The sequence below is a fragment of the Oncorhynchus mykiss genome, chromosome 28 (assembly GCF_013265735.2).
Source record: "Oncorhynchus mykiss isolate Arlee chromosome 28, USDA_OmykA_1.1, whole genome shotgun sequence".
NCBI lineage: Eukaryota > Metazoa > Chordata > Actinopteri > Salmoniformes > Salmonidae > Oncorhynchus > Oncorhynchus mykiss.
In genome coordinates this window covers 27,444,481-27,458,132 of record NC_048592.1, presented here as the reverse complement: position 1 = coordinate 27,458,132, position 13,652 = coordinate 27,444,481, and the positions used below count along the sequence as shown (strand labels likewise).

Genomic DNA, 13,652 nt, shown 5'->3' with positions numbered 1-13,652 from the left:
CCAAAAACAACAGACCTTACAGTGAAATGCTTACTTACAAGCCCTTAACCAACAATTCAGTTTTAAGACAAATAAGTGTTAAGAAAGTATTTACTAAAATGAACAGAAGTAAAAAAAAATAATAAAAAAAATAAAAAAAGATATACAAATAATTAAAGCGCAGGAATAAAATAACAGTAGCAAGGCTATATACAGGGTGTACCGGTACAAAGTCAATGTGTGGGGGCATAGGTTAGTCGAGATAATTGAGGTACTATGTCATGTAGGTAGAGGTAAAGTGACTATGCACAGATAAACAGAAGCTGTTAAGAAGCCTTTTGGACATCAACACCATTATCCCAGAAACCCTAGAGCCACTCCAATCTGCATACTGCCCCAACAGATCCACAGATGACGCAATCTCTATTGCACTCCACACTGCCCTCACCCACCTGGACAAAATGAACACCTATGTAAGAATGCTGTTCATTAACAACAACTCAGCATTCAACAAAGCCTATAGGGAGGAGGTCAGAGACCTGGCAGTGTGGTGCCAGGACAACAACCTTTCATGACAGCACCTATTCCCCACTCAGGATACTGAAAATATTTGGCATGGGTCCTCAGATCCTCAAAAGGTTCTACAGCTGCACCATCGAGAGCATGGTTGCTGACTGGTTGCATCACTGCCTGGTATGGCAACTGCTCAGCCTCCGACCGCAAGGAACTACAGAGGCTAGGGCGTAAGGCCCAGTACATTACTGGGGCCAAGCTTCCTGCCATCCAGGACCTCTATACCAGACGGTGTCAGAGGAAGGCCCTGGAAATTGTCAAAGACTCCAGACACCCTAGACATAGACTGTTCTCTCTGCTACCGCAAGGCAAGTGGTACCGGAGCGCCAAGTCTAGGTCCAAGAGGCTTCTTAATAGCTTCTACCCCCAAGCCATAAGACTCCTGAACAGCTAATCAAATGGCTACCCAGACTATTTGCAGTGCCCTCCCCCCTTTTACGCTGCTGCTACTCTGTTATTATCTATGCATAGTCACTTTTTCTCTACCTACATGTAAATATTACCTTGACCAACCTTATATTTCTTAACTGCATTGTAGGTTAAGGGCTTGTAAGTAAGCATTTCACTGTATTCGGCACATGTGACAAATACAATTAGATTTGATTTGATTTAGTCCAGGTAGCCATTTGATTAGCTATTTATCAGTCTTGTTTAGCAGTCTTATGGCTTGGGGGTAGAAGCTATTCAGGGTCCTGTTGGTTCCAGACTTGATGCACTGGTATCCGCTTGCCGTGCGGTAGCAGAGAGAACAATCTATTGCTTGGGTGGCTGGAGGGGAATAGGCTTTGTCGTGCCCTCTTCACGACTGTCTTTGTGCGTTTGGACCATGATAGTTTTTTTTGGTGATGTGGACACCAAGGAAGTTGAAGCTCTCAACCTGCTCCACTACAGCCCTGTCAATGAGAATGGGGGCATGCTCAGTCTTCCTTTTCCTGTAGCCCACAATGATCTCCTTTGTCTTGATCACAGAGGGAAAGGTTGTTATCCTGGCACCACACGGGCAGGTCTCTGACCTCCTCCCTATAGGCTGTCTAATCGTTGTCGGTGATCAGGTCTACCACTGTTGTGTCATCGGCAAACTTGATGGTGTTGGAGTCGTTCCTGGCCATGCAGTCATGAGTGAACAGGGAGTACAGGACTGAGCACACACCCCCGAGGGGCCCCCATGTTGAGGATCAGCGTGGCGGATGTGTTGTTACCTCCCCTTACCACCTGGGGGCGGCCCGACTATATTAGCCACGACTTACCATTCTTCGCGCAGCTTCAAATGTCGAACAAAGTTGGAAGTTGTTGCTCCTCCCTCCATCTGATATTTTCTTCCTGCATGTTCTGCAAGTTGCAATACGTTTTTTTTTGATACAGCGTTGTCTTTATATCCGAAAATAATCATTTTGGGTATCATCTTTCCAAGGGCTCCATCTGAATTCACCTGCTGACATTCCCCTGCACTCCCATGCGCAACATCTCTCAGCTGGCACAATCTGATTGGCTGCTGTCCTTTTCAAACTGTAAGACGTTACTTGAAGAGTTGATGCGCTGCACTTTTTTAAAATAGCATCATTTGAAATATTTGGGCTTGGGGAGGGTATCATCGGCTATGAAAAGCCAACTGACATTTACTCCTGAGGTGCTGACCTGTTGCACCCTCAACAACCACTGTGATTATTATTATTTGACCCTGCTGGTCATCTATGAACATCTCCACCCGGCACAGCCAGAAGAGGACTGGCCACCCCTCATAACCTGGTTCCTCTCTAGGTTTCTTCCTAGGGAGTTTTTCCTAGCCACCGTGCTTCTACACCTGCATTGTTTGCTGTTTGGGGTTTTAGGCTGGGTTTCTGTACAGCACTTTGTGACATCAGCTGATGTAAAAAGGGCTTTATAAATACATTTGAATGATTGATCAAATCAGTCCAAGATAAGTCACGAGTCATTGGTGTTAAAGTCAAAGTTGAGTTGCAAGTCATCATGTTTGTGACTCGAGTCCACACCTCTGGTACATAGGCATGTCATTTTTACTCGTAATTTATTCACTCTGTATTTATGTCACTATTTCCTTTTTTTCATCTTTAACTCTGCATTGTTGGAAAAGGACCCTTAAGTAAGCATATCACTGTTAGTGTACACTTGTTGGCTTCGAAGCATGTGACAAAGACAATTTTATTCGATTTTTTAATTATTTTTCCTTTTCAAGTGTCCCTGTCTATCACGGAAAGCTTCCCAGACACAATGAATGCTGGGAAAGCACAGGAGAACAATGTATTTCACGACCCACTTCATCGAGAGAGCGCGATTATGAGAGACGTCTGTCAGGGGAAAACCAGTCGCCCATCCAGTCTCCTCTCCATCCGCTAGAGTAAACACACACACAGGGTCTCCAACTCCCCACCACACGGGCTGCCTCGTCTGCCCCTCCTGTCAGTATGTGTCATATCAGTAGGTCCATTGGGAAAGCTGCCATTTATGACAACTGCCCGAGTTACCAGACCGACAGCCACCAGGCAGCATATGGTGACTCCGATGGCCCAGTTGGTTGGAGCATGGTGTTTGGAGCACAAATCTTAGATTTGATTCCTGCATGGGCCAAATATGTTCAAAGGCCCAGTGCAGTCAAAATGATGTTCTTCCTGCAGTTATCATATTGAACAGCTGATGAAACAGAGTTTACCCCTCCCCACTCAGAGACAGTCCAAGCAAAATTCTTGCATGCATCTGTTGAAAGACTATCATGAGGCATATGCCCCAGTAAGAACCCAAGTTCATGACCCTTAGGACTCAATGACTGCGGTCAAATTCTCAAATGGCCTCATTACATCCATAATTGGCTCCTTCTCATGACTATAAAGATAAGAGGACTAATTAGGGTTGTATGAGATTGCTTTCACCTATAAAGACCTTCTGATCAGGTGAGAGGAGAGCTGACAATCAGCCAACGTCTACATCTCTAGGTAACTGTCCCCTTCTTTCTTAGGGTAGATGGATGGTGTCGCTGTTCTAGTGAATTGCAAAATTACAACATGTGCAGACAATTATTTTGCTATGAAATTAAATGTCTGACATGTGATTCTTAAGTGAATGTAGTTGATTTTATTGAATCGGCAGTGGATATTTGTAATAGACAGAGGCAATGAACACATTTGGCGTAAAGTGGTCCATCTGCACTTAGAAACCCTTTATTTTCAGATTCTGGGGTATTTACTTCATTTTCTGCTGCTTTCTGACAATATCACCACCATGAATCAACCAACGTCATTTAACACTCAAAATAGACATCTACATTTAACATCTAATTCCAAAACAGTCACAACAAGCACTCTGGGTTTGGTTTCCTAGGCGAATATCATCATTCACTTTTATTAAAAGCGTCATAACAGTTCATCATACGATGTTCCAAAAAAATAACAGACACAAAAAAAACCATTTACAACATATGTCTGTAAACTTCAAGGCTAGTTAGAATTGAGGTAATGCTGTTCAGCTTGGTGGCTAAAAGAAACAAAAAGTCCATCCAAAGAGAAAAGGTACCTGATTATTTTACTCTTACACCAGTGCATCATCAGGAATAGTGAGACGAATTGCTTGCAGAACGTTTTAATGTCATCCTTTGTATGCAATTTGGTTTCTCTTTTTCACCAACACTTGTAGTTGTGTTTAAATGGGAGAGCGATGTTTGAAACATTCAAAAGCTGCCTTGGGTTATTGCTGTCTCCCTCCGCGTTGTGGGAGAGACGACTCTCCTCCGCTCGGTTTTGTCAGTGTCAGACTCGGGGCCATCGGTCGCTGTGAAACTGGAAAACTGTTTCTATAACCGGTGTGACTTGGAAGAGTCAGACAATATGGGTGTTAATAGTAGACAGAAAACAGGTACTGAGAAGGGTAATGGGAGAGGAACGGTTGGAGGGTGACGGTAGGACCGTCAGGTTGGATTGTTAGAGTGTAAGACTACAGGAATAGACAGTCGGGTGTGTGTGTGGGTGTAGACGTGTGTGTGATTATCAGTGAGAGACTGGAAACAGTCAGGTTGGATTGTTAGAGTGTAAGACTACAGGAATAGACAGTCGGGTGTGTGTGGGTGTAGACGTGTGTGTGTGTGTGATCGTCAGTGAGGGACTGGGAACAGTCAGATTATTAGGCCATCTGATTTGTGAGAACTTCATCCTGCTCTTAAAAGCAGAACAACAGCAAAATCTAAATTACCCATGATCCTATTCATCAGCAGCATATAGACAGACGCTTAATGCCGTTAAATTGTACGCCACTGGAGAGATACGAGATGCTACATACTGTCACAATATCCACAGAAATATTTCATAATAAATGAACCAGAAAAGCAGCATAGCACTATTGGAACGATTAATTCCTATAATAATATTTGAGGAAATTTCCCATTTCATCTAGAATGCACCGTTCAGTGAACAAAGACCAAAAATAACACCCTTAAAACATCCGCAAAACTCTACTTCAGTTAGCTTTTTCCCTGACTATGCCATTAACAATACATTAAGAGCCTTTTAGCTACATATGCTCTCCCTGATTTAAATGTTTACCTGTGAAAGAAACAAAAACAATGAAAACAAAAGAAAAAACTAATTCATATGTTTGGATATCAAGTTGGTGGGGGGGGGGGGGGGGGGGGTCAAAGGCCAGTTAGATTCAGTCACTTCTCTTCCTCTTCAAGGGCATCCTCTCCTTCCTCCAGGTCTTCCGGTGAGTCGGCTTCCCCTGCCAATGCGGAGGTCTCATCTTCTAGCGCAGACGACTCTGCAGTCTTCTCCAGGCTCTCAGCTGAGTCACTGTCATCAGCAGTCTCTGGGTCTGCGATAGCGGCAGCAGGGCAGTCCAGGGCAACCTGGTTGGGCTCCTTCTCCTGGCCCTGAGCTCCAGAGGCAACCCCCATGGCTCCAGCCATGGCACTCTGCAGGTCGGTCAGGGCAGTGGGGGGGAAGCCAGGCAGGGTGAGACCTCCCAGGCCAGGGGGCAGGAACATGTAGGGGGAAAAGAGCCCCGGGGCCATGGTGGAGAGCAGGAAGGGATTGAAGGCCATGGAGTTAGCCGACATGCCGGAGGAGGCCGTAGCGGCAGCAGCCACATTCAGAGCCGCAGCCTCCCCAATAGCCTTGCTCGACTCTTCTTCCTCCCCAGTGTCGTCTTTCTCCTCATCCTGCTCTTCTCCACCCTCCCTGGCGTCTCTCTTCGATGTCTCGTCCGAATCGTCCTCGTTGTTGGTGCCATTGGAGGCTGCAGCAGGGGAGGCTGCAGCCAGGTTGCTTGCGAACAGGCCTCCCAGGCCAAACATGTTGGGCAGAACGCCCATACCAGCCATGCCAGGCAGCATGAGAGGCAGCATGGCCGAGGCGTGTTTAGCGTCAGCCCCCCCCATGCCGGGGAAGCCCATGAGCTGCAGCTGCAGACTCTGGAGGCTCTGTAGGCCCTGCAAGCTGGTGAGGTCCATGCCTCCAAACAGGCTGTTTATCAGCAGGGGGTTAAGGCCCCCAGAGGATGCAGCCGCTGTTGCCTTGGCGATCTCCGATTTGGGACGTCTTCCCCGACGACGGACGCCCTCCTCACGCACCAAGGGCCCAGTTAGGAGACGGTCGAACATGGCCTCAGGGAGGAAGCCCTAAGGAAGGGAGAGGAGACCAGTTAGTTTGACATTACACTCATGGCAGTCAATGATAATTTAGCGATTAGGCATCAATTTCTATTCAAACATCAGAGTTCAAACTGCTTGTTGCAATTCCATCAGATAGTCAAAATATAAAACAAGTGCTGATTGGAATAATTTGATGGCTAAACAGGAGGACAAATGACTCACCGATTGCTTGACAATGTCAGTCCAGTCTGGAGCGACGGCAAAATCTGAGTTCTCCAGGAGCCATCTGGGAAGATCCTTCATGGGAGGGGCCATGGCTCCACCCATCTGGGAAAGAAATGGAACAAAATGGTTCATAAGCTACCAATACATTCAGTTCTGCTATGAAAAGGCAAATTAGGTCTTTGAAACTGTTGCTACACAGCGACCAATGCATTTGTGAAAATTGATTTGTACCGAAATGAGCCCAAACCTTTCTGTACCGAAATGAGCCCAAACCTTTCTGTACCGAAATGAGCCCAAACCTTTCTGTACCGAAATGAGCCCAAACCTTTCTGTACCGAAATGAGCCCAAACCTTTCTGTACCGAAATGAGCCCATACCTTTCTTCCATTTCTCCGGTTGACCACGGGAACCCTCTCTTCTCCGGTGAGCGTGTTGATGTCGATCTTGTTGGGGTTCCGGCAGCGGTGTCTCTTTTGCTTGGGTTTGGGGAACTGGGAGGAGAGGAGAGTCTCCTCACTCTTCTACAGTGAGGCAGATGGGAGAAGGGACAGGGTTTAGGAACCATGACAGGACCAGACATGAGATTTTTTTATACTTTTTAGTATACTACAAACGTTACAAAATGGAATAGCTAAATGTTATATTTTGTAACCATAGTTGAATCACTGAAAGGGTTGTGGTAAGATTTGATTTAGGAAAGGGAACAGGGGGTTGAAGGTAAGGGGAAAGTCATATTCCACATGAATGGATAGTTCCACTGGATAGGGAAATCTGATAAATATTGTATACAAAAAAAGTCTAGTACATACTGGTGTGTACGCAGTAGGCATGTCCATGGTGTATGTGGGGTGCTGTCTGAGCCAGTCACTCAGGTCTTTGTTAGAGGGGGTACCAGCCTCCCTGTCCTCCATAGCGCTGACAGAGGGGACACGGGCGGAGGTGCTGGGAATGTTGTGGTGGTGGGAACGTGGGGGCATCTGCAACCCCTCCACTGAAGCTTTGGTCCTCTCTGAATCCTCCTGTTGCGGGAAGGCAGGAGAAACTGTTCACTACCATGTAAAATTAAATCATAATCTGGTCACTACCATGTCAAATTAAATCATAATCTGTTCACTACCATGTCAAATTAAATCATAATCTGTTCACTACCATGTCAAATTAAATCAGAATCTGTTCACTACCATGTAAAATTAAATCAGAATCTGTTCACTACCATGTCAAATTAAATCAGAATCTGTTCACTACCATGTCAAATTAAATCAGAATCTGTTCACTACCATGTCAAATTAAATCATAATCTGTTCACTACCATGTAAAATTAAATCAGAATCTGTTCACTACCATGTCAAATTAAATCAGAATCTGTTCACTACCATGTAAAATTAAATCAGAATCTGTTCACTACCATGTAAAATTAAATCAGAATCTGTTCACTACCATGTCAAATTAAATCAGAATCTGTTCACTACCATGTCAAATTAAATCAGAATCTGTTCACTACCATGTCAAATTAAATCAGAATCTGTTCACTACCATGTCAAATTAAATCAGAATCTGTTCACTACCATGTCAAATTAAATCAGAATCTGTTCACTACCATGTCAAATTAAATCAGAATCTGTTCACTACCATGTCAAATTAAATCAGAATCTGTTCACTACCATGTCAAATTAAATCAGAATCTGTTCACTACCATGTCAAATTAAATCAGAATCTGTTCACTACCATGTCAAATTAAATCAGAATCTGTTCACTACCATGTCAAATTAAATCAGAATCTGTTCACTACCATGTCAAATTAAATCAGAATCTGTTCACTACCATGTCAAATTAAATCAGAATCTGTTCACTACCATGTCAAATTAAATCAGAATCTGTTCACTACCATGTCAAATTAAATCAGAATCTGTTCACTACCATGTCAAATTAAATCAGAATCTGTTCACTACCATGTAAAATTAAATCAGAATCTGTTCACTACCATGTCAAATTAAATCAGAATCTGTTCACTACCATGTCAAATTAAATCAGAATCTGTTCACTACCATGTCAAATTAAATCAGAATCTGTTCACTACCATGTCAAATTAAATCAGAATCTGTTCACTACCATGTCAAATTAAATCAGAATCTGTTCACTACCATGTCAAATTAAATCATAGAGTATGTGTGTGATTTATTTTACATTTTTTAAAATCAAATCTATACTGAAAAAGAATAAACGCAACATAAGCTATTTCAAAGATTTTATATAGCTCATAAGGAAATCAGTCAATTGAAATAAATTCATTAGACCCTAATCTATGGACTGGGAATACAGATATGCATCTGTTGGTCACAGATACCTTAAAAACAATTGGCCTCACAATGGGCCTTGTCATGGTATTTCTGCCCATCCCATAACCTCACCTCCACCATGAGGCACTCTGTTCACAACTTTGACATCAGAAAACCGCTCGCCAACACGATGCCATACAAATGGTCTGAGGTTGAGGCCGGTTGGATGTACTGCCAAATTCTAAATCTACGTTGGAGGTGGCTTATGGTTGATAAATGAACATTCAATTCTCTGGCAACAGCTCTGGTGGACATTTCTGCAGTCAGCATGCCAATTGCACTCAACATTTTGGACATCACATTTTGGACATCTGTGGCATTGTGTTGTGTGACAAAACTGCATATTTTAGAGTGGCCTTTTATTGTCCCCGAGCACAAGGTTTACCTGTGTAATGATCATGCTGTTTAATCAGCTTCTTTATATGCCACACCTGTCAGGTGGATGGATTATCTTGGCAAAGATTTAATGCTCACTAACAGGGAAGTGAACAGAGACAGAGAAATCAGCTTTTTGTGATTATGGAACATATCTGGGATATTTTATTTCAGCTCGGGAAACATGGAACCAACACTTCACAGTTGCATTTTCCTTCAGTGTAATTTGATGTTTTCATTCCTATCAAATTTGTTTGAATGTAGTTTAGCCTAATTGAGAAAGCATGCCGTTTGCCAAAAATATCCAATCTGTATAATGTTCAGGGCATTTTACAAAAATGTTCAAAACTATATCCATCTGTGTATTTTCTTTATAGTTATTCACGCAACATGTATTTCTCTAGTAATGAGTCCTGTACCGTGGCTCCTCTCATGAACAGCAGCTCCAGCCCCTCCACATTTTTCCTGCGGCCCCGCCTCCTCCTGGTGGGCAGGTCAGCCTCGGCCAATGAGCAGTTGGCCCTGTGTCTGGAGGGTGTGGCCGCCTGCAGAAGCTCCATCTGTGCCTTGAGGGCAGCAGGTGACACCATGCTGCTGGAGAAGCTCACCGGGGACGGCGCTGAAGACTTGTGGTGCTGGTGCAGAATACCCTGGAAAAGATAAACCAGTATGGAAACTTTTAGAGTAAACGAATAGACTAAAATACAATACCCGTAACAAAAATGGAAACTAATATAATACTTTACATATTTGATTAATTTATATAAATAGACGTTATGATAAATACATTTTATTTTAATGGGATCCATTTTACTCATACACATTTTATAACATTTTTATTTAACCTTTATTTAACTAGGAAAGTCAGTTAAGAAAAAAATATTATTTTCAATGACGGCCTAGGAACAGTGGGTTAACTGCCTGTTCAGGGGCAGAACGACAGATTTGTACCTTGTCAGCTCGGGGGTTTGAACTTGCAACCTTCCAGTCCAACGCTCTAACCACTAGGCTACCCTGCCGCACATGATCCCATTGAGATTAAAAATATTTAAAAAATCAGGTACCTGACCCAAAACTATAATTTCAAAAATGATACAATGCAGTTGTAAAAAGTGAAGCATAATTCTCATTTCTGAATGTAGTATTAATTCCTAATTCTAAAGACTGTGCCTTGGTAAGATCCATGGCCTGGCTCTGGGACTCTGCAGCGTGAGACTCTCTGAGCTGGGCCACCATATCCATCAGGTTCCTGCGCTTGGCCGCACGCTCCGCCTCTATCTCCACCTTCCTCCGCCTGCGACGACGCTGCTTCGGCAATGATATGCTTAGAGCATCCTCCTATACAGAGGGAGGGAAGAAAGAAGAGAGGGAGGGAGGGAGGAAGGGAAGAAGAGAGGGAGGGAGGAAGGGAAGAAGAGAGGGAGGGAGGGAGGGAGGAAGGGAAGAAGAGAGGGAGGGAGGGAGGGAGGAAGGGAAGAAGAGAGGGAGGGAGGGAGGGAGGAAGGGAAGAAGAGAGGGAGGGAGGGAGGGAGGGAGGAAGGGAAGAAGAGAGGGAGGGAGGGAGGGAGGGAGGAAGGGAAGAAGAGAGGGAGGGAGGAAGGAAGGGAAAAAGAGAGGGAGGGAGGGAAGAAGAGAGGGAGGGAGGGAGGGAAGAAGAGAGGGAGGGAGGGAGGGAAGAAGAGAGGGAGGGAGGGAGGGAAGAAGAGAGGGAGGGAGGGAGGGAAGAAGAGAGGGAGGGAAGAAGAGAGGGAGGGAAGAAGAGAGGGAGGGAGGGAGGAAGGGAAGAAGAGAGGGAGGGAGGGAGGAAGAGAGGGAAGAAGAGAGGGAGGGAAGAAGAGAGGGAGGGAAGAAGAGAGGGAGGGAAGAAGAGAGGGAGGGAAGAAGAGAGGGAGGGGAGAAGAGAGGGAGGGGAGAAGAGAGGGAGGGGAGAAGAGAGGGAGGGGAGAAGAGAGGGGGGGAGAAGAGAGGGAGGGGAGAAGAGAGGGAGGGGAGAAGAGAGGGAGGGGAGAAGAGAGGGAGGGAGAGAAGAAGAGAGGGAGGGAGAGAAGAAGAGAGGGAGGGAGAGAAGAAGAGAGGGAGGGAGAGAAGAAGAGAGGGAGGGAGAGAAGAAGAGAGGGAGGGAGAGAAGAAGAGAGGGAGGGAGAGAAGAAGAGAGGGAGGGAGAGAAGTAGAGAGGGAGGGAGGGAAGAAGAGAGGGAGGGAGGGAAGAAGAGAGGGAGGGAGGGAAGAAGAGAGGGAGGGAGGGAAGAAGAGAGGGAGGGATGATTAAGATGTGATCACAACAACACTTAATCAATGAAAGTAAACTGCAATGATGTAAGGAATAAGTGTTTTTAGGATTAATAAAGGAATATCTATTTACAGACTGCATCAATAAATGAACTTCAATCAATTTATTTTGAAGGATTAATATCTCGATAAAGTATGCAGTTAGAATAAACTAAACCTACTTTGGGAGGGTAGGGATAGTCTTCAGTTAGCGGTTTCGGGCCTAGCTAGCGACTTACATTAACCTGGGGCGAGAGGGTGAGGTCCTCGCTGCCACTGAAGTTGGTCTGAGCGGTCATCGACAGTTCGGCCAGGCTCCGCCTCGGCATGGGGCTTTCAGACGTCATGGGGCCGGGGTATCCAGGCAACAGGCCCGGGAAGTCGAAGAACTGGCGTCGGTTGGCGGGCCACTTGCCCTTGATGACCGCATCGCAGATGTTGTCCATGCGATTGATCATGACACGGTCCTGGAAGGAGGGGACAGAATTAATTCTAGAGCAGGGTTTTTTATAGAATACCACTAGTACTTTCATGATGGAGTGATGTCTGACTTGAACAGGGCTTTGCTTGTTATATCAATACAGAACTTAAAGGGAACTCATGGCTACCATTTTATGTCTCTGTGTGCAGTTTGACAAAAGTAGGTGGACACCTGCTTGTCAAAAATCTCATTACAAAATCATGGATATTAATATGGAGTTGGTCTCCCCTTTGCTGTTACAACAGCCTTCACTCTTCTGGGAAGACTTTCCACTAGATGTTGGAACATTGCTGCGGGGACTTGCTTCCATTCAGCCACAAGAGCATTAGTGAGGTCAGGAACTGATGTTGGGCGATTAGGCCTGGCTCGCAGTCGGCATTCCATTTCATCCCAAAGGTGTTTGATGGGGTTGAGGTCAGGGCTCTGTGCAGGCCAGTCAAGTTCTTCCACACTGATCGACAAACCATTTCAGTATGGACCTCGCTTTGTGCACGGTGGCACTGTCATGCTGAAATAAGAAAAGACCTACCATAAAGTTGGAATCGTCTAGAATGTCATTGTATGCTGTGACGTTAAGATTTTCATTCACTGGAACTAAAAGGTCTAGCCCGAACCATGAAGAACAGCCACAGACCTTTATTTCTCCTCCACCAAACTTTACAGTTGACACTATGCATTGGGGCAGGTATTGTTCTCCTGGCATCTGCCCAACCCAGATTTGTTCGGACTGCCAGATGGTGATGCATTATTCACCACTTCAGAGAACGCGTTTCCACTGCTCCAGGGTCCAATGGAGGCCAGATTTACACCACTCCAGATGGTGATGCATTATTCACCACTTCAGGGAACGCGTTTCCACTGCTCCAGGGTCCAATGGAGGCGAGATTTACACCACTCCAGATGGTGATGCATTATTCACCACTTCAGAGAACGCGTTTCCACTGCTCCAGGGTCCAATGGAGGCCAGATTTACACCACTCCAGATGGTGATGCATTATTCACCACTTCAGAGAACGCGTTTCCACTGCTCCAGGGTCCAATGGAGGCGAGATTTACACCACTCCAGATGGTGATGCATTATTCACCACTTCAGAGAACGCGTTTCCACTGCTCCAGGGTCCAATGGAGGCCAGATTTACACCACTCCAGATGGTGATGCATTATTCATCACTTCAGGGAACGCGTTTCCACTGCTCCAGGGTCCAATGGAGGCGAGATTTACACCACTCCAGATGGTGATGCATTATTCATCACTTCAGGGAACGCGTTTCCACTGCTCCAGGGTCCAATGGAGGCCAGATTTACACCACTCCAGATGGTGATGCATTATTCACCACTTCAGAGAACGCGTTTCCACTGCTCCAGGGTCCAATGGAGGCGAGATTTACACCACTCCAGATGGTGATGCATTATTCATCACTTCAGGGAACGCGTTTCCACTGCTCCAGGGTCCAATGGAGGCGAGATTTACACCACTCCAGATGGTGATGCATTATTCACCACTTCAGGGAACGCGTTTCCACTGCTCCAGGGTCCAATGGAGGCGAGATTTACACCACTCCAGCTGGTGATGCATTATTCATCACTTCAGGGAACGCGTTTCCACTGCTCCAGGGTCCAATGGAGGCCAGATTTACACCACTCCAGATGGTGATGCATTATTCACCACTTCAGAGAACGCGTTTCCACTGCTCCAGGGTCCAATGGAGGCCAGATTTACACCACTCCAGATGGTGATGCATTATTCACCACTTCAGAGAACGCGTTTCCACTGCTCCAGGGTCCAATGGAGGCCAGATTTACACCACTCCAGATGGTGATG

General features: G+C 45.4%; 1 protein-coding gene across 2 annotated transcripts in view; it reads right to left on the bottom strand.

Moving 5' to 3' along the window:
* Positions 1 to 3,688: 3,688 nt before the first annotated feature.
* LOC110508821 (chromodomain-helicase-DNA-binding protein 7) overlaps positions 3,689 to 13,652 on the bottom strand; it is a 106,341-nt gene continuing 96,377 nt past the window's right edge. For both annotated transcript variants that reach the window (XM_036966421.1, XM_036966422.1), the window contains exons 32-38: positions 11,589 to 11,816; positions 10,252 to 10,419; positions 9,501 to 9,731; positions 7,180 to 7,389; positions 6,748 to 6,891; positions 6,368 to 6,472; positions 3,689 to 6,172 (exon numbers count right to left, since the gene is read on the bottom strand). In XM_036966421.1, coding sequence (XP_036822316.1) covers positions 5,210 to 6,172; positions 6,368 to 6,472; positions 6,748 to 6,891; positions 7,180 to 7,389; positions 9,501 to 9,731; positions 10,252 to 10,419; positions 11,589 to 11,816 — 2,049 coding nt within the window. In that variant the 3' untranslated portion in view covers positions 3,689 to 5,209. The remainder of the gene's footprint in view (positions 6,173 to 6,367; positions 6,473 to 6,747; positions 6,892 to 7,179; positions 7,390 to 9,500; positions 9,732 to 10,251; positions 10,420 to 11,588; positions 11,817 to 13,652) is intronic.